At 41.5% G+C, this 19810-nt stretch overlaps 1 protein-coding gene across 5 annotated transcripts in view; it reads right to left on the bottom strand.

Annotated features, from left to right (window-relative positions):
• GGACT (gamma-glutamylamine cyclotransferase) overlaps positions 1-19810 on the bottom strand; it is a 27558-nt gene continuing 7748 nt past the window's right edge. For 2 of the 5 annotated variants that reach the window (XM_042460395.1, XM_042460400.1), the window contains exon 2: positions 1-745. In XM_042460395.1, coding sequence (XP_042316329.1) covers positions 255-745 — 491 coding nt within the window. In that variant the 3' untranslated portion in view covers positions 1-254. Of the gene's footprint in view, positions 746-3076; positions 3210-3904; positions 4102-19647; positions 19754-19810 lie in introns of those variants that run through there. The other 3 variants (XM_042460399.1, XM_042460396.1, XM_042460398.1) reach the window with 3 other exon arrangements.

The raw sequence follows: 19810 nt of genomic DNA, 5'->3' as shown, positions 1-19810 counted from the left end.
TTGCGTGGAAAGAAAAACATGTATTTGATAAACATATTTCAGTGGAAAAGTACAAGAAGAGAACTGAAGGCATCTTAATCATTGTTCACCTTGAATGACTAGGCAAGTTAAAGTATGCAAACAGTCAACTACTGTTTGAAATGAATAAAAGAAGTATTTAGTACACCTGTAAAAAGTATTGGTGATTTGATTTAGCCCCTCCCCCCCCAAATATCTTCATGCTATCTTTTGAAGGACCGTTTTGCTTTCCAGTTTTAATCTCTTCTCTCCCGAAGCACATACTCAAGTTTATGGTCCCCAAAGGAATCATAATTGTCATAGTAAGGGAGATTGATCCACTCTGGCTGGTAGGTACTGGTGCTGTACACATGGCATTCCAGGACGCTGTTAACAGCTGGTCTTTCTTCAGATGCAATGCTTTTACCTTCCCATGCAACTACTTCAATTCTCATTGGAGTGCGCTGATACACATTTGGGCAACCTTCAAACTCATCAAGGAATTGCAGCATCTGATCATCAACGCTATAGATTTCTCCAGTGACACGGTGCCCTGTTCCTGGCTTATGCAACAAATAAGGAATGTTATATTTTCCTGCAATCACCAGGGGATATTTCTCCATCGTGAGCCCCCTACCCTGGAACCGGGCTGTCCCATTGGCACTGTTGATCATGTACGAGTAGTTCGGCTGGCCTTTCTTAAGGGTGCCATAGACAAAGACACGGGCCATTCTTCCAACTGAAGGACCTAAAAAAAAATAAGATAAAAAAATAAGCATTTACAAAACACTGCCCTTTAAAAGCTAGCTCTTACAGCAACAAGGTTCACAGATGGAAACAAGCTGCCTCTAATGTGTTTGTTAAAACGTACAATGAAAGGCAAATATTTATGACCACACGATGGAATCCATCAGAGCTGTTACAGACAGAAGTGTTTCCAGCAGCAGAACTAGGAGGGTGCAATTCCCATATGCAGACAAGCATATGCCACAAAAAATCTGCTTCGGAAGGCTAGGAACAGTTCTTTTAGGTGGCAGGGCAGGTTGGAAGGGATAGGGATCTGGAAAAACATGGTGCCATGCTAGCAGATCTGATAAGACCTGTTCAATCCTGCCATACAATTGTACAAGTAGTCATGAATGTGTGGGCATCTTAATTGCACTGCCTTAATCACTATCATGACCCCAAGGTTTTTAGTCACAGCAGCAGCAACTGGAAGCAGCTGAACTATGCACACCCAACTGTGTGGTCAGATTTCATATTATCAGTTTCCTCAATTTGGTAATAATTGGGTCATTACTAAAAGTTAACGATAGACCTTCAGCTACTAAGTATCTGAGTCTGTTGAGACTGCATCATTTTAAGACAAAACAGACAATTTGAGGTAGTTAAGCAACTGCCATACTTCAAGTAGCATCTCGAAAGCACAACATTAGTATAATCCAACTATGACAAACTGGGGCTAGAGGAGGAACCATCTATCCTTGCTCCAACACTGGATTGACACAAACCCTGTAAGTGGTTCCCAATTTTGGTCCTCTACAAGATTTTGACTTCTTCTCTCATAATTCCTGACTGTTGGCCGAGTTAGCTAGAGCTTCTGGGAGTTGATGTCCAAAACAAATGGAGGACCAAATGAGTAGGCCAAGAAGGGTGTGTACACTCTCTCACACTTTCTCTCGCACACACACATTCACACACCAAAGTATGGAACTGGTGATTTTAATGTACTGAAAGGTGTTTTGACCCACAGCTTTCCTGAATACATATTTATAAATGCCAATACTCTGAAAAACTGGAAGGAGTTCAAGATCATAGAGAGAAACCAGCACTTGCAATTTCTGTTCCCTTGGCAAAAACTGTTAAGGTGGCGTCTGATGGCCAATTTTTCCTACCGCAAAATGGATTTTGGAAAGACCCTCCCTACCATGACAGTAGAGTGGGTTCTTCTAAGGAAAGGCACCACCTGATGGCTCTGAAGCTTCTCTGCACCTGACACATTATGTGTGTGTGCGTGTGTGTGTGCGCGCGCCTGGGAAATAAATAATACAAAATGTGAAGCAGAAGGCATGTATGGCTGGCATCCATAGTTTTTTGTGGGTTTTCCAGGCTGTGTGGCTATGTTCTAGAAGCGTTTATTCCTGACGTTTCGGCAGCATATGTGGCTGGCATCTTCAGAGAATGCTGGCGTGGAATCACCCACAAAAAAAACTATCTATACAACATGTATTTGGCAAAATCCCGAAGGATATAATTTCCCAGACCTATTACTCTTTCCTATTGAAATTAAAATCGCACACATAGTTTCTAGCTTTTAAGACATTCCCCCTTCCCCCATGATAAGCAAAGATTGGATTTCAACTTTCCTGTCCATCCTATCTGTTAACTTCAGCAAGACTTACACAATGGGTGCTGTTGATACCCTGCAGAAAATTGAGTCTTCATGCCATTACTCTGTTTCCAAAATGTTTGATGTTTCTCATCAGGAAGTGTCAGTCACAGATTGTGACTCGAGCTTTTGGCACGCGTGCGGAGGGAATATTTTGCAATACACCTGGCTGACTTTTCATGTTCCATTTTAAGAACAGCTTCCCCAGTGTAGGGCAAAAGAGACTCCTATTTACTAAAGTAATGAAACAGTTCCCTTGTTATTCCTTGGCTACTGTTCAAAGTATTCTGCCTCCCAGCTGCACCTCCCTTTGTGAGGGTTCAAAATAAAGCCCAGAACATCTGATGCTTTCCCAAATTTTGCTATCAGTCAACTGAGCTGCGAGGAGAAACTGTCTCTGGTTTTCCCCAACACAGCAGTTTGGTCTCTAATTGCCAGATGCAGGGAATTTTCAGAAGATGGGCAGGACACCTGGCCCTGAGTTTTAATCATTTTAAAGGAACAGGAAAAAATTTAAATGAAGAAGAGGCACACATTTTAAAGGGCAAACCTCTATTTTAGGCTGGACATAGTACAGTGTATTTTTTAAAAAAATTAAAATTGGAAGCACACTTCCTCTGCAGCAGCTTTACTGTCAGAGAATGCAAGGCTGTGGCTAAAGGTAGGATAAAAGTGTCACAAATAAATTACCTCTTCTCTGTTTCAGCAGGAGTCACTGGACATATCCCCTGGGTTTTCAAGTGGCAATGACTCACACAGAGAGCTAACTCCAAGGGCAATTTTGCTGCCTTTGTGCATCAGGACAGGAATCATTAAAAAAAAAGATCCAGTCATGCCAGATGCAAATACAGGGCAAAGTCTGCCATTCTCAGAGCCTATCTACGCTACAGATTTTATCTCTTTTAACTGTCATTCCTTCTCTGCAGGAAATACTGGACTTGCTATTCCCTGCAGATGATGCTGTGGCCTTCTTCTAGAGTAGGGATTGTGAACCTAAATTTCATAAGTCACTGCTGTGCAACAGCTCCTGTAATTCCCATTCAGCATAACCAGTATCCAGGAATTTTAGTAGTAGCCTAGCAAATCTGGAGAGAGAGGCTCCCTCCATCTGTTGTAACGCAGTCTCAGCACCACCCCAACATACAATTCCCAATATTCTTTGGGGGGGGGGGGCCCCATGTGAGATGTAAAAACATAGTCTGTAGGCCTGGAGAAGACAGGAGTAAAGGCAGAGTGGTGAATCATTGCTCTGTAGCAATCCTCCCAGTAAGAATTCTGCCCTCTCAATAAAATGTTCCTTCAGTCTCCAAAATGTCTAACTTTGCAGTAGCTTTACACTTCAGTTGAGCACTGACAAATACAGTAGCACTTAGGTATCCAAAGAAAAGGGTCAGGCAAATGCATGAGTCCTAGATGTCAACAACTTTTAGTGCCTCACTCTGCAATACTGGAAGATTGGGGACTGAAAGAAAAATTCATTGGAAGGAGCAGAATAGTGCCCCAATTTTGCTCACTCACCTAGTGTGTTGTAGTGGTTTGAGGGTTAGACTATGACTCTGGAGACCAGGGTTCAAATTCTGGTTTGGCCATATAAACCCACTGAGTGTGAGTCCAGCAGCTCCTGTTTCAGCCATGAAGCCATGAGGTGAATGCTGGTGTGATGTAGCAATTAATGAGTGCTGGACAATGACTGAGGGATCAGGGTGCCATGTTGCCTATTTTGCAAGAAAAGAAAAGAAAAGAAAAAGCCATCTATTGGAAGAGATGCTAGAGACAGAGATAGACACATTAATGGATCATACTAGATAACATGTTTTTAAAAACTAATTCAACACTTATGTTGAAACATGTTTCAGTAATTAAATTATTATTATATTGGGATTTGAATCTATGTTATTTTATTACACTAGAAGCCTTACTAGAAGCCTTACCAGACTAATGCACATGATGAAGTGGACTGTAATCCACAAAAGCTTATTTCTTTTTCCCACTTTGTTTCATAGGTGCTACTGGGTTGGTTCTTTTATTTCTTTTTATTCAAAATAAAAATGAAAAATCCTACCCACTTTATTACTCCTCCGTCCTGTTTTGAACCGGAGAGGAAGAAACAGCTGCGTGGTTTTTTTTTCTGAAACCCCATTTCTAATCCACTCCACCAAACACACTTCTGTTGCTTTCCCTTTCTCTCACCTACTTCCCTTTCTCCCTTTATTTTAACATACCAGTTTTCATGTCTATCCCAGCAAACATCCTAGGGTTAAGACGTTCAAATAACGTTCCTGGGCCAGGGGTGCCTCAGAGAGATTAAAACAAAAATACTGTAAAACCCAAGTAGTAGTTTTTTTAAAAATCCAAGGGAACTATCCTTTGGCTAAATAGCCAACTGAGTAATAAAAGAAAAGAAATAGTTCTTTAGAATTGTAACTAAGGCCTAGTACAGGCGGGCGCAAAGCCCCAGTCTGTGGGTTGGGTGAGGACTGAGCGTCCCCAAGCCCACAACCCTCCCCGTGCTGCCCGGACGCCATATTTTTGTGCGCCCGTTCAGATGGCGCCTGCAATGATGACATCCCTTTGGCGCAGTGCCCAAACAACACCGCGCCAAAAGGGTGTGATCAAGGTGCCAGGCATCGGCTATGACGCCTCTTCAGAGGTACAAAAAGGAGCCGGAAAAAATGACTTTTTGTGCTCTGCGTAGGCCGGATCGGTGCCAGGGCATGCGTTTGCCACAGCACCGACCTGGGGCAGAAAGGGGCAGCATCTCACCACCCCTTCCTGCCCATCTGTACTAGGCCTAATTTAAGCTATAAAGCTGCCCATCAATAGTAAGATTTGGGCTGAATTCTTGGCATATACACAGATCACATGGTCACCCTCTTTCCCACCATGGGGAAATGTATTTCTACTTAAATTATTGTAATTATTTATCAATTTGCATTTATACATATATAATTAAAATATACCCTTGTTTCATTCACTTTTGGGGGGGGATGCATGTTTATCCTAATGACAATGCATACATGACCATCACTGTACTATCTTCAACAGTAGATAGTGCATCCAATAACATCAAAAATCCACTGAACAGTGATACCTTTATTGGAACAATCAAAATGCACAATATACATTTTGCAAGTTATTGAAGCTCAATTGACTTCTTCATCAGGCAAGATGTTAAAAACCATACAGGAGAGGAAAAAATTGAAGATCTTAGTCATATACCTGCATTTTGCTGTTTTTCTCAGTTCAAATGGCCAGAAGGAGGAGATGCCAATAATACCCCTCCATACCATCTGAACTGAGAAAAAAATCAGCAAAATGCAGGCCTATGACTATTGTCTTCAATTTTTTTCTCCTGTATGGTCTGTAACACCTTGCCTGATGAAGAAGTCAGTGGAGCCTTGAAAGCTTGCAACATGTATACTGTATTGTACATTTTGGTTGGCCGAATAAAGGCATTATGTACTGTTTGGTGGATTTTTGAAGTTATTGGATTTGCTATATGGCCAACACAGCTACCCCTGGATGTTTTGTAGATAGTACAGTTGCACAGATAGATGGCACCACTGTACCATCTTCCTGCCCCCAGAAAAAAATCACCGGATGAACTTTGTGCCAGTCACTGGCTATTGGCCTTAATCTACTTTATATTCTTGTAAAGATAACATGGGCAGAAACAAAGGAGGAATACTATTAAATCCCATCTTCTTAGGAGAAAGGTGAGATCAAAAGGAAAGAAAACAGGTGGCCTTAAGAAAATGTCTTAAGGATCAGCACTTCTGCACTGTTTGCAGTATAGAGATAACAACACCCCCCACAAATTTGTTACAATCTCTTTCTGTTAATCAATTTTTACACTAAAAATCACTATTCAAAACGTTGAAAGCAAAAGAATTTGGTCAAAAGCACCAATGCCTTAAAAAATATAGCCAATCTCTTTTGACTGTTGGATGAGAATTCAGTTATTTCCCGCAAAGTGAAGAAGCGAGTGCTATTTCTTCCACATTCACAAGATCATCCCCTCAAAACTATATGCTCCCTCCTTTTTTCAAATTACCACCCTGATTTGTCCTGTTATTTTATCCCACTTTAGCTTTGTGTGTTTACCCTTCATGACACCAAATGGGCTTGAAGCTGTAGCTTGTTTCCCTACAAAGCAGAGAACATTAATATTCAGTTGCTCCGGCTCCCTTTAGGAAGGAAAAAATCATTACCTTTCAGATTGTGTTTTGAATAACAAACACAGATCCTTCTGGAAGAAACTTGTCCCAGTGGGGATTGAGAAAGGATCAGAGTTAAGCACTGAAACATGCAATTAATTCCCATTAGGGGATTAGGGCACTCGTGTTCACTTTGAATCAGAAAAAGTGAATTGTGAATTAAATTGTTCACAACCAAGAGGTTACTTGTCAGAGTTAATAAGTTAAAATATAAAAGGGGAAATGAAAGCACACATTAAAATCTCCATAGCTAGTAGAACATCTGTCTGCAGAAGATATGCTTCATTTACATTAAGCAATTTCTCTACTGTGGATATGGAGCTATGCTGTTTTTGGAGAAAGGGGGGCTAAAAGTTTCTGGGGGAAGCAGTCTTCTCACAACTGAAATCAGAGAGCCCCTCCTCCTCATCCATTCATCTATCAAAGAGAACACAGACTTTGGGCATTTTGTTACAATTGATTCTGAGAGGCAAGAGGTCCCCAAGATCCTGCTTAATGCTTAGGAATATGGTTTCCATTATGGCTCCCACTTGCTGACATACTGTTTCATAGAAAGGAAAAGCCAATGGGGGAATTGATGTTTAAATCAAGGTCAGTGGTTATGGCTGGAGTCCTTGACCCACCTGTACATAAAACGCAACAAGTCAGAACTTGTAAAGTCCATGAAAGATGGTGACCTAACAAGGACTAATGCACAGCCGAAATTCTTAGTAGTGGAAGTAATGAAAGATATGAAAGCACACATCTCCCTCTTTCTCTAATAGATGCAATGATTCTATCTGCTCTAAAATTAATAATATATTTTTAAAAAACCTTTTGCCAAACAATTCCCTGCTGCCACAAAGCTCCAGTGACATTCTCTTGTGTGGGGCCAGCTTTCAGAGAATGACTACCCTGGGCAGGGAACTTTTTGGCAGTCATCAGTTCTACAGTGTTTCCATATAAGACTTAAGAGTGGCTGGTAATGTAACTTCCAAAGCACCTTCTATGTAGAAACTGAATCACCCAGGATGCATGATCACTGCCCATGCTAGCAGAAGGGTTCTGGGTGTAATAGTGCCAAATGTTACTTTTTAAGTTCTAGAAAATGGTAAAAGACACTTAGCAGTCTCTCCCTCTCCTAGCTCACTGCAGGCACAACAGCCAACAAACATCAATCCATGGATCCCATCCCAAAACTCTCCTCATCTGAGCCCCAAAGGCAACAGCCCAGCTCACTGACTCCTACATCTGGTCCAATCCCAAGCACAAAATAATCCGTTCAGCTGCATTAAAAGGTAGTTTAGACATCTTGTGGCAAGAATAAAGAATGGTGTTTGATACTGTTTTATACAATGAACTCTCAAAGAAACCAAAACAAAAAAGCCAAACAAATAGCAGTCTATATAAGTGGAAGACTCAGTGACAGAAATATGCGTCATTTTCTAACCAAAGGAGAGAAAAGCTGATAGTCCCAACACTTCATCAGCTTTACCTAGAAAGAAATCGGCCCTTATAATATGTACCTCCAGGATAAAACAACCTATTGAAAAGATATTGTCATGAAATATTCATATTGCAGCCATTAAAGTTTAATATCCTGGGAAAATGAGTGAAATCTGTATGTCATCTCTTCAAGCTATTTCTTTTAACTACAACTGACAGCCTATCCAATTGTTGGTGAAGCTTATTTGCTTAGGACTGTATTTTAGAAGAGCAAAGCAAGAAGGATGGAAAATGCAGCACACTAAGTGTGATGTGAGAGAAGGAAACAGCTGAAAACATGATTGCAAAACCACAGTAAGGATCCCTTACCCAAACCAACTAAGATTAATTGTAATATTCTGCATTTGTTGCAGACTACTAATTCAACCACTTTTTAGTTGTTATAACTGGACTTTCTTTTTGAAGGGACATTAAAAACCAATGGGACATGCAACATGCTGTTGTGTTACCTCTGCAGAGAATACCCTAGGCAAACTCTCAGCAAGCCACAACACCTTCCGCTTCAAACCCCACTTTGTTAAATAATAAACTAATAAAATGTACCTGTCTTAAGGGACTGCTATATGGTTTACAGATAATGTCAATGAATAATTCTATGAACACAGCAGGGCTTCTTTCCAAAATAACCACATACTGGAATGTTTTAAAAGGCACTATATGAAAAAATATTTATTTTAAACCCTAAGAGTGCCCACCGTGATTTGGTATATACGGAGCAGGATCATCTAAGTCACCACATAAATCTCTGTGTCCTCCACTGACAGTCAATCAAATATATAGGAGAAAGGAAATGGATGGACTCAGGTCACCACTAGGGTTAGCCATACCTGCTACTGATATTCCCAGAAAAGCAGTTCTTCCTCTCTTTTTATTCCAGGTGGCATTCAATTTATTCTGGCCACTGGCCAAGTTGGTGAGGAGATTCTGGCATTTGGAATCCAAAAAAGTAACATAAGCTCAAAACCGTGCCAAGCATATGCACCTAAAATTCTCTCCCCTCAAGAGCTGGACCACTCCAGTGTGAGGGATAGAGGGAAAGTTTTGCCTTCATGACCCTTCAAATGCACCATCTTATATTATGTGAAGAGGGAAAATACTTGGAAAGAAACAAATGGGACCATAATGTGTGGAGACTAAAACTCCTCCTAGAGATCATACAGCCTGACCTGGTAAGGTTAGCCTAATTCTGCATCTCTCATGGAATGCTATGAACTGGCTTAGATTCATAGATGGACACCTCCTCCATTTATACGTCCTATTGTTGTTAACTGCCCTCGCTTCATCCTCAGCTCCTTGAGTCTTGTACAGTGGACCCTTGTTATACGCTGGGATTTGCTTCCAAGATCCCCTGTGGATAACAAATCAGTGGATGCTCAAGTCCCATTAAACATAATGACATAGCAAAATTGTGTCCCTTATTAAAAAATGGAAAAACAAGGTTTGATATTTGAAATTTATACTTTTTTGAACATTTTCAAACCGTGGATGCTTGAATCCGTGTATAAAAACCTCTGTATAAGAAGGACCGACTGTAGTTTCATTCCTGTGGTCTCCCTAATCAAGTCTATCCATCTAGTATGCATGCTTCCTCTCTTTCTACTGCCCTCCACCTTTCCTAGCATTATTGTCTTTTCTAATGAGTCATGTCTTCTCATCATGTGGCTAAAGTACAACAGCCTTAATTTGTTCATCTTGGCTTCCAGGGAAATTTCTAGTTTTATCTGCTCAAGAAACCATTTCTTCGTCTTTTTGGGTGTCCATGGTATCCTCAGCATTCTTCTGCAACACAACATCTCAAAAGAGTTGATTTTCCTCTTATCTGCTTTTTTCACTATCCAACTCTCGCATCCATATATTGTGATGGGGAATACAACCTCTCCTGCTAATAGATTAAATTGTTTCAGAAAGTTTTGTGGTTTTGCTTACAATCCTATAGCACCATATACTACTTTCAAACAAAAGACTACTTGATAAATGGTTCTGATTCGTAAGGGTTCAGTCCATATTTGAGCCCTACGTGTGCTGTTGTAATGGCTCCAGAGATGCTATCATTTAAATGGTTTCCCACAATCCAGTATTGCATTCTCTTTTCCTTCTTTTAAATACAGTAACATTATTTTCCCTTGAGAACAAAAAATCTTTGCTGTTGGCTCAGTGACCAGATATAGTTACATATTAATTCTTCAGAAGTTTTTGAAAACTGTAGGAAACAGGTGAAAAAACAAAATGCCTTGAACTTTAAACCTGAGCTCGGTCTGTTTGAATAAAGTGAGTTTTAAGGTCACTCTTCACTCAGTGCTAACTTTCAAGGAGGACCCACATGCCAGAAGAGACTCCAGGGACTGCATCCTGTTGGCTCTTTGATGCTTTCATTTTGTAATGTGCTATTTTCTTTACAGAGCAGACAACGGGCTTCCTGCTTGGGCCGACCCCTCTCCAACCTCGCCAAATACCTCAAAACCATTTATGGCAAAACACCTTTCTTACATTAGCCAGGGAGGCACCAATGGAAACCACGGTCCCTTTGAAATCAAGAGGTTAGAGTCTCCTCTCAGCAGTCGCCTGCTCCGAAACTATATAGTCCTGGTTTGTGAAAACAAACAGCATTACAACTTCTGGTATGATAACACGGACGATACCTGTAACACTGCCCAGTATCTCACTTCACAGACTGTTTCATACTCTTCCCTCCTGCTCATTTGGTGGTTTATTGGATGGACTTTTTTTTTTGAAACAAGATCACTATTTACTTTGTTTGTAACATACCTTAAGGGTCAAGCAGTCCCCAAGGCAGCTAACAGTATGAAATTGTTTTAAAACATCCAAATCAATAAGAGTGTGATACATTAAAACATGTTGAACACCAGAGAAGCCTGAAGACAAACCACGTAACATGTTCTGCAACCTCAATCAATAACTAGATGTCTGGCTGCATGTGACAAGCCCCATTTTCCAAGAACCAAATGAGACTGTATAAATGATATATCCTTCAGTATCATCATACTGTGCATCAGGATTTTATATAAGGTTGTTTTGATATAAAGGACAGAGAGCTGAATTTGACAACGAGGACAGACAAATTCAAATTCCCACTATGTGGGTGATCTTGTACCTCTCTGACTAGCAGTTGTAAGGGTTTGTTGTTATTATTTTTGTTGTTGTCATTGTGTGCTTTCAAGTCATTTCTGACTTACTGTGACCCTAAGGTGACTCTATAATGGGGTTTTCTTGGCAAGATGTTCAGAGGAGGTTTGCCATTGCCTTCCCCTAAAGCTGAGAGCATGCAACACCCAGCAGGTTTCATTGCCAAGCTGGAATCAAACATGGGTCTCTAGAGTCATAGTCCAACACTCAGGCCACTACGCCACACTGGTGAAAGGATAGAGTGCAGAAAAGCAGCCTGGACTCCTTCTCATTTGCAGAAAAAGAAGACTGTATGTGTGATAAATATGCTTACTCAACACATGTATAAATTTTACACCATATGAGAACCACCGATTTGATCTAAGGGATAGACAGCAAATGTTCAAACGAGCACTAGCATTTAAGACCAAGTGGAGAGGGATGAGAGATAGGGTTGCCATATCTCAGTTTCTGCCAGGACATTCATGGTTTTAAACTGTTTTGAATGTCCTGGCCTGGGTTTGGAGCCAGTCCTAGCTTCCACCTCCTCCTCCTCTGCTTTGCCATTATTTCTTGCCACATTTTTAGTGCAGCAGCAGCAGCATGATACAAGGTCTAGCTGCCTTGCTAGGCCTCTCTGGGCTCAGGGGGGGCTTGGGGTGGAACCTCCACTGATGGCAGCAAGGCCTACTCCACTGGCAGCGGAGCCGCGCAGGGCCTCAGCCACTAGCTGGGGCCCAAGAAAGGACGCCAGGGCAGCAAGGCCTCCTTCAGCGGCAGAGGAGTCACACAGGGCCTCAGCCAGCTGACCGAGACCAAGGAAAGAGGCCGGGGCAGCAAGGGCTCCTTCAGCAGCGGAGGGGCCATGCAGGGCCTCAGCCAGCTAGCTGGGGACCAAGAAAGGAGGCTGCGGCGGCAAGGCCTACTCCAGCGGCGGTGGAGCCGCACGGGACGGAGCCAGCTGACTGGGCCCTAAGGAATGAGGCCGCAGCAGCAAGGCCTCCTCCTGAGGCGGCAGAGCCACGTGGGTCCCACAAGCAGATAGAGGGAGGCCACTGCAGCAAGAAGCATGAGCTTTCCTAGACTAAAGTCTGCTTCCTCAGATGCATTTAGTTTCACAGATACAACAAGATCTCTATATCTTTGAATTCTACATCCTGAGATGTATTTTATTATGTTTGTTGTTTTGTGCCTTCTGTCTAGGAAGAATGCCAAAATCTTCCCCATTTTGACAGTTTTTTGTAAATAAGCATTTATATTATTTTTTAAAAAAAATATATTAATGTTTTTGGCTTTTAGTTGGTTGTGCCCTCCATTTTTCATGAATATCCTACAGTTTGGGCAACTTTTGTCCCACAATTGTCCTACATTTTGTTCTGGTTTGGTAGTAGCAAATTATGGCAACCCTATGTACAGGCAACAGGTCTATCAAGAAGAATGATACAATCATCTCTGAAAAGAAATAAAAGAAGGAAACACATAAAACAACTGTCTTCTCACAAACTATCCTGAAATCATGCATCGAGGTCCAAGGTACAATTTTCTTTAGTTAATTAGTTATATTTAAAGCAATCTGTTATCTGTTGCTGTTGCTGATAGCCATGGGTTGCTGATAGCCATGGGTATCTTGTAATGTTCCCTTTAAAAAGCCAGACAATTACTGGCAGAGGCCTATCCACCAAACTGATGTTGTCCTTCCCAGCAATGGCAACAGTGACAATGGGGGTGGGAGGATTTCCAATACCAAGAGCCTCGACAGGCCAGCATCAAAGGCTGGCACACAGGCAGAGTGGGGGCATGGTGTCCGCATGATGCATACTCCGACTCTGCCCGCATACCAGCATGATGCCATGCACCCTACCACATGGCGGACAGCGTCACGGCACTCCTCTGGCGTTGCATCCAGATGATGCAGTGCTAAAGGAGCACTGAAAAACCATGGCGCCGGAAGCTATGGCACCCTTTCTGCAGCACAAAAAGGAGTCGCTTTTTGCAGCTCCATTTTGTGCAGTGGAAAGGCCAGATCGGGGCTGTAGCATGTAGTTGCCACAGCCCCAATCCAGTGCTGAAAGGGACAGCTGCAGGCCACCCCTTAGGAGCAGTCTGTTCAGCCCCCAAGTCCCTAAACTGCATCTGTTCTTGATCACTGAGAGCAACACTCAAGACATCATTGTATTAAATCAGTCTCTGAAAACCTTGACTTATTTAGGTATTTTGGACTACTACACCCATCATTGTTGACCACTGGCTGAAATTGATGAGAACTGCAGCCCAACCTATCAAACAGTTCCTACAGTAGAGAAAACAATATTAAGGGGTAAGTGGGCATTTCACACAGACACCTATATTTGTAATTGATTTCCACAATGCAAAGGAGAATCCATTGGACAGTAGAGGGAAGGAAGCACTGCCATTTAAATACAGGACACAGAGATGTGGAGTGCAATGGAAGGTTCTAATAATTTCCCAGGGATAGACAGATCTTTCCTATCATAAGAGACCTTGGCTCCCTGAATTCCTGACTGTTGGTCATCCTGCCTCGGGTTTCTGGGAATTAAAGTCCTAAACACCTGGAGGGCCAAAGTTTGGAAACCACTGCTATAGGTAATACAAGAAGTGGGCAGCAATTACTGAAGGTGCCTGGGGCTAGGTTAACCTCCACCACGCGGAGGACATTTTCCACGGCTGCCCCAACCCTTTGGAATACGCTGCCCATTGAGCTCCGCTCATCTACCACCCTGGCCCAATTCAGGAAGGACCTAAAAACCTTCCTGTTTCAACAGGCATTCCCCGATTAAATATCCTGTGGGCCTCCCTCCTCTTCCGTGGCCAAGAGGTTGGGCTATGGGGCTTTTTCTCCTGTTATTTTCTTGACGTATTGATGTATTTGTATGGTTGTAATTTTTTTTGTATTGATAATATGGATTGTGTGTGTTTTTAATTGTTTTGTAAGCCGCCCTGATCGTTGGAAGGGCGGGGTATAAATAAAATTTTTATTATTATTATTATTAAGTGATCAGTTAGGTCTGCTTGTATCAATATACCACAACGATATACTTCAAGGCCAATTAAAACTGGATCCGGAAAAAAATTACTCACATTTTTTTGTTTTAACAGGTGGCCATGGCTTCCCCCTCAGAGATTTTTGCTTTTATTTATATTTTTGTTCATAGGGTAATCTTTGTATTTCATACCACCCTCTGAAACTCTGAATAAATAACCAAGCAATCAGCCATGGTGGTCACATCTTGAAATCTAAGTGCTATAAAGACTATATTTTGCTATTTGAGTGCATCCAAGTTTTAACATCTGTGAGGGAGGGCTTGCTCCTGATCTCTCCAGCAACACAGAGACATCCGATGTGGACATGGGAGACAGCTTTGTCTATGGCTGCTGCCAGGCTGTAGGACTCTCTGCCACTGTAAGTTCAGTTGGCCCTCTCTGCAGTTTTTCCACCAGCAGGCAAAGAACTACAGTCAGCCCTCTGTTTTCGTGGGGGCTCCATTCCGGAAGCCCCCCCCCAAAAAAACGGAGACTCACAGATATTCAAATCCCATAGGCTTGAATGGGGCGCATGTCACGGAGGCACACCCCATTGAAAATAGGCCGCCCCTCTTTGAATATTCAATATCGCAGATCTCAAGAAAGGAGGGATGACTTATTTATTTACTTGATCTATATCCTTCTTTTCTCTCAAAATAGGTTTTCAGAGGTTATTTAGGCAGGCTTTTGGTTCTTGTGGCATAAGAAGCTTTTAATGGGATATGCTATGGTTCTATCATTTCTATTATTTTTAAAAATGTCTTTTAAACTTTTTTAACTTTGTATTTTAACAGAATTATTATGGTTTTTTAAAAACTTCTCTATTAAGTTTTTCTAACTATACTTTGTTATAAGCCGCTTTGAGTGCTCTGCTGGGAGAATTGATTAGAAAATAAATAAATAAATAAATAAGAAAGAATAAATTATTTAAGCTATTCTCTATTCCAGATATCCAAAGGTAGCCAATATATTTGGCAAGGTTGGCTCAAGCAGCAGGAAAAAAGCTCCTCCACATCAGTTGCTCTTATTATATAAGAAATGTACTAAGAAAGGAAGAAAAACTTGTTCTCTTCACCAAGTATAAAACAAATTATGGAACATATCAGGACCAGGTCCAGAAAAATGTTCAGTTTATTAGTCCTTCTTACGTAGACAAAGTTGTTGTTGTTGTTGTTATTTTGACATACCTTTCACCCTACGATCCTCATTTCTAGCGTTAAGGTCTTTACATCAGAATCAATTCAGAGCAGTTCAGAGCTTTTTCATTCTGAGACCTCTGAGTTGGAATCCAGGCCAGGGCATGTTAGTGGAATTAATACTTCTGTTAAAGGGGAAGAAGATTAACTGCACCAGAGAAGATGTTTAAAAGAAGCAAGACTCAGGGAACTGAATAGGGAATAACTTGGAATTATTAAAGTACTGTAACTACTGTAACCATATGATCTGTGAAACAATCTTGAAAAGATACAAGCTCAACACCTGCTTGTAAATAAAGTTAATATTTAATTGTTTCCAGAAGAGTATTGGCCTGAGTGAATTTATAACAATAACTTTACAAATAGCACGCTACCAAAAACAAAACACATGTAAGAGAAGGACACTGGGGCCCCCCAACTGTAATTCATTTAAAGGAAAGTGTACAGTTGGCTCTTGGTAGTTGCGGGGGATCCGTTCCAGATCCCCTCCCCACAGATACCAAAAATCATAGATGTTCATGCCCATATTGTCCCCAATAGCAATGCATGCGTGTGACAGTGCCATCACTGACTACAACGGGACTTAATGGTGACACAGCCACATGCACGCACCACCAAAGACACAAGGGGCTGCCCCTAATGTGAATGCAGCCGTGTGCATAGGCCGCCATTGCAGATAACATGGACATGCTATCCGCAAAAGCTTGGATGTGCAGATGGCAAGTCTGCAGATACTGAGGGGCAACTGTACTAAGGGTAGAAGTGGGGCAAGTGTCAAAGACCAAGCGGTCTTCGGATGCTTATGAGGTGAAAAGACAGCCTTAAAGCATTGATGGGAAGACTGCCTTGGTCACAGGGGGACTTCCATTCAAACCACTACCAGATACTTGGATATCCCTATAAATACTAACATCTTAACACTCTCCTTTCCACATGTTTTACCACCAGCTTCACAGGTTGCTTCTCAGCTGTGAAATCCCTTGTAGTTCTCCTTATGCACCACATCTTTCTTTTCAGACTAACATTTGATAGGTGGGGGTTGACCCAGAAGAGAACTTATTTTAAGTAACAATGTTCTATCTAACTCTTTCTACAATGATACTCCTGCTTGCAGATGCAGAATAGAAGCGGGCCTCTGGACAGATCAACCATAGAATTATGGCTTTTGGAAGTATAGTATAGCAAATACTGTATTGTTTAGGGAAAAAAGGTCATTCTTCAAGAATGTATTCATCAAGATTAAACACATTCACTGCCAAAAGGGCACGGCAGTTATTCTGCACAGCCCTCTCAAAAAATACTTTTTGTCTCATCATTACTCAGTTGTGCCCACTGTCATAGCATGCACACGGTCAGATTGTTTTCCTTTTTCCTAGCAGCTTTAGTTCTCTCCCACACATGCCCAGGTTTCCTTCACCTTTCTTGTCTATGCTGAAACAGCCAGTCCCAGCCGTCTTCTACAATATGCTCCATCACTAGTCTTTGCCCCACAGCAGTTGGATTTGTTTGTAGTCCTAAAGTCTTCATCTTCCTTTATCATGTACTCACTTTATACTTTTCTTTGTTCTGCCTTCCCTGCCCTTTCTGCTCCTCTGGACCTAACAATTAATTTTCACCCCTTCTTTAATCTTTGGATCATCTCTAAGATAGAGGCGATAATATTCTGTTAATTTTCTATGGTCCATAATTCTGGCGATGCAGTGGTTAAATGCCTGTATTGCAGCCACTCACTCAAAACCACAAGGTTGCGAGTTCAAGACCAGCAAAAGGGCTCAAGCTTGACTCAGGCTTGCATCCTTCCAAAGTGGCTAAAATGAGTACCCAGATTGTTGGGGGCAAATTAGCTTACAGTTGTAAACCGCTTAGACACTGCTTAGGGGGTATGAAGCGGTATATAAATGAAGCTTGTTTTGCTCTAATAATACTTGCCAGCCATCTGTAAGCTGCTCTGAGACCCTCTGTGGCTGAAGAGCAGGGTATAAACAGTCTACATGAAATATATAAATAAATGATTTGTTTAGCAATGTGGCTGCGTACACATGCTGCCTTTGGGGACAACGTGGGTTTGCTGTCCGCGGATGCTTGAATCCACAGGTGGCAAGTCTGCACATACCAAGTGCCGACCAATCCAACAAACAAATGTGTGTCCTGCTGTTTTTATGGCTTGTGAATTAAGGTAATAAATAGTTTATTATCACTGTATCCTATTGAAAGGAGCAATTACATCAGAAATTAGCTTTCCATAGGCAGAGTTTTGTGTGTATATTTGTTTTAAAATGCTGATTTTTCTATTTCATCTTACAAGCCATATTTTATAATCACTTATTTATCTATAGCTACACTTTGCACTCTAATACAGTAGTTATCTATCTTGTAATATTTCACTTGTATTAGCTTCCCCCCCCCCCTATTAAAAGCAATAAGTGGCAGTTTGTGCTTCCTTAGAGATTAAGGTTTAAGATTAATTAGGGTTTGGTTGCTTCCTGATACTGTTAGCATCAAGAGAAAGACCAAACTATGCCAAAAAAATATATATATATATATGTAATCCCCACTCTAACTCATCCTTTGGGAGAATAAAGCTTACTAGAACCATCAAGATAGAATGAACAGGGAATAAGCATTATTCCTTTAATCGATAATGTATTTGAAGCTCTGTAGCACTTCAAACCCTTCCCATGCCTGTCCCTAACCAGTTGAAGACTAAACACAAAGCAAGCCTTATTTACTCTTAATTTGCTCAGAATGGATCAGAAAAAAGAAATTAATGGCACAGTCCTGTGTCGATTCATAAATCTTAGTTCAGTGGGGATATACTTCCAGGAAAAGAAATATAGAAAGGAAGCCCAGAATAGCATCAGCAATTTATCTCAGAGCATACCATTTATTTATTTACACTCATCCCTCCATATTTGCGGCTTTGATATTGACCACAGAGTTGTACTGGAGGACCTAGAGATTCTTAGAGAGGTGTCCTCTCAGGTAAAAACATGGTATTTTTGCTATATGAGGTTTTTCCATATTCATGGGGGTCTTGTGCTTCTAACTCTAGTGAATATGGAGGGACAAGTGTATATCCCACCCTTTTCCTGACAGGGGACCCAAGGCAGCAAATAACATGAATTAAAAACATGGTACATCTCAAAACCTAATGACAACTTGCTCAAAACCTAATGACAACTTGTAAAAATAAAATAAACTGTTGCATTAAAACACCAGCACTTTAGAACAGTGTAAAAACATTTTAAAACAGGCCCTTACAATAATTAAGTACAGTACATACCATTAAAATACTCTTCTGTATAGCAAACTGGTCACCAAATGCCTGTTCAAATAAAAAGGTATTTCCCTGATGGTGGAAGGAGAGTTGGTGGGAGAGAAAGCCACAACTTGAGAGCGGCCACTGAGAAGGCTCTCTCCTGTGTCCTCACCAAGTGTATCTATACAATGATGGGACTGAAAGATCTACTCTGAAGACCTTAAAACTCTCTTTGGCCTGTTACAGACCGCCAAAATAAAGCTGCTTCGGATCTCTTTGGAGGTATGCTGTTTAAATGATGCATGCATCCTAAGAATCCGGAAACTGCACCAAAGCTGCACTTCAGTGCTTAGGAATGGAGTGTGGCTTTGGTGCAACCTCCGGACTCTTAGGACACATGCATCATTTAAATAGCATACCTCCAAAGAGACCCGAAGCAGCTTTATTTTGGCGGTCTGTAACAGGCCTTAGACATCAGAGGCCACGGTGGGAGCCTTCAGGATAGACAGTGGTGGTAGTAGGTAAGGGATGCATGGGGCCATCTGGTCTGCCAGCTATTGCTGGGGAGTTTCCAGGAAACTCTGCAACAAACAGCAGGTAATTTTAGACTGGATTAAAGCCCCTTAGGGCCAGGATCAGTCCAGATCTCTAGACTGGCAGCCAGGGAACACAGGCCTTTTGAATCACGCCCAGAAACAAACTGGCAGCCAGAGAAGCTATTTCAACAAGAGCGTTACGTGTTCCCTGATACCAGCCCTCTGGTCACAGGATTTTGAATCCACTAAAGTTTCCACATGGTTTCGAAAGGCAACTCCTTTGAATACTGATGATATTGTGGCGAGGATATGTCTGTTTCCTTAGCCCTGTAAAGCAAGCAGGAATAAAAACAACAGCAGTCTTGTCACACCTTAAAATCTAGCACGATATATTATGACATACGCTTTTGTGGACTAGAGCTCATTCCATTTGATGGTGGACTCTAGTCTAGACCAGAGTAGCTCCTATCACAATAAATCTGTTAGCCTGAACACTGCCATCTGTTTTCCTGCAAAAGGAAACACACTTCATTTTAGGCTCAGTTAGATATAGTGTCAAACCATGG

The sequence above is a fragment of the Sceloporus undulatus genome, chromosome 3 (assembly GCF_019175285.1).
Source record: "Sceloporus undulatus isolate JIND9_A2432 ecotype Alabama chromosome 3, SceUnd_v1.1, whole genome shotgun sequence".
Lineage (NCBI taxonomy): Eukaryota > Metazoa > Chordata > Lepidosauria > Squamata > Phrynosomatidae > Sceloporus > Sceloporus undulatus.
This window is presented reverse-complemented; position numbering and strand designations above follow the sequence as displayed.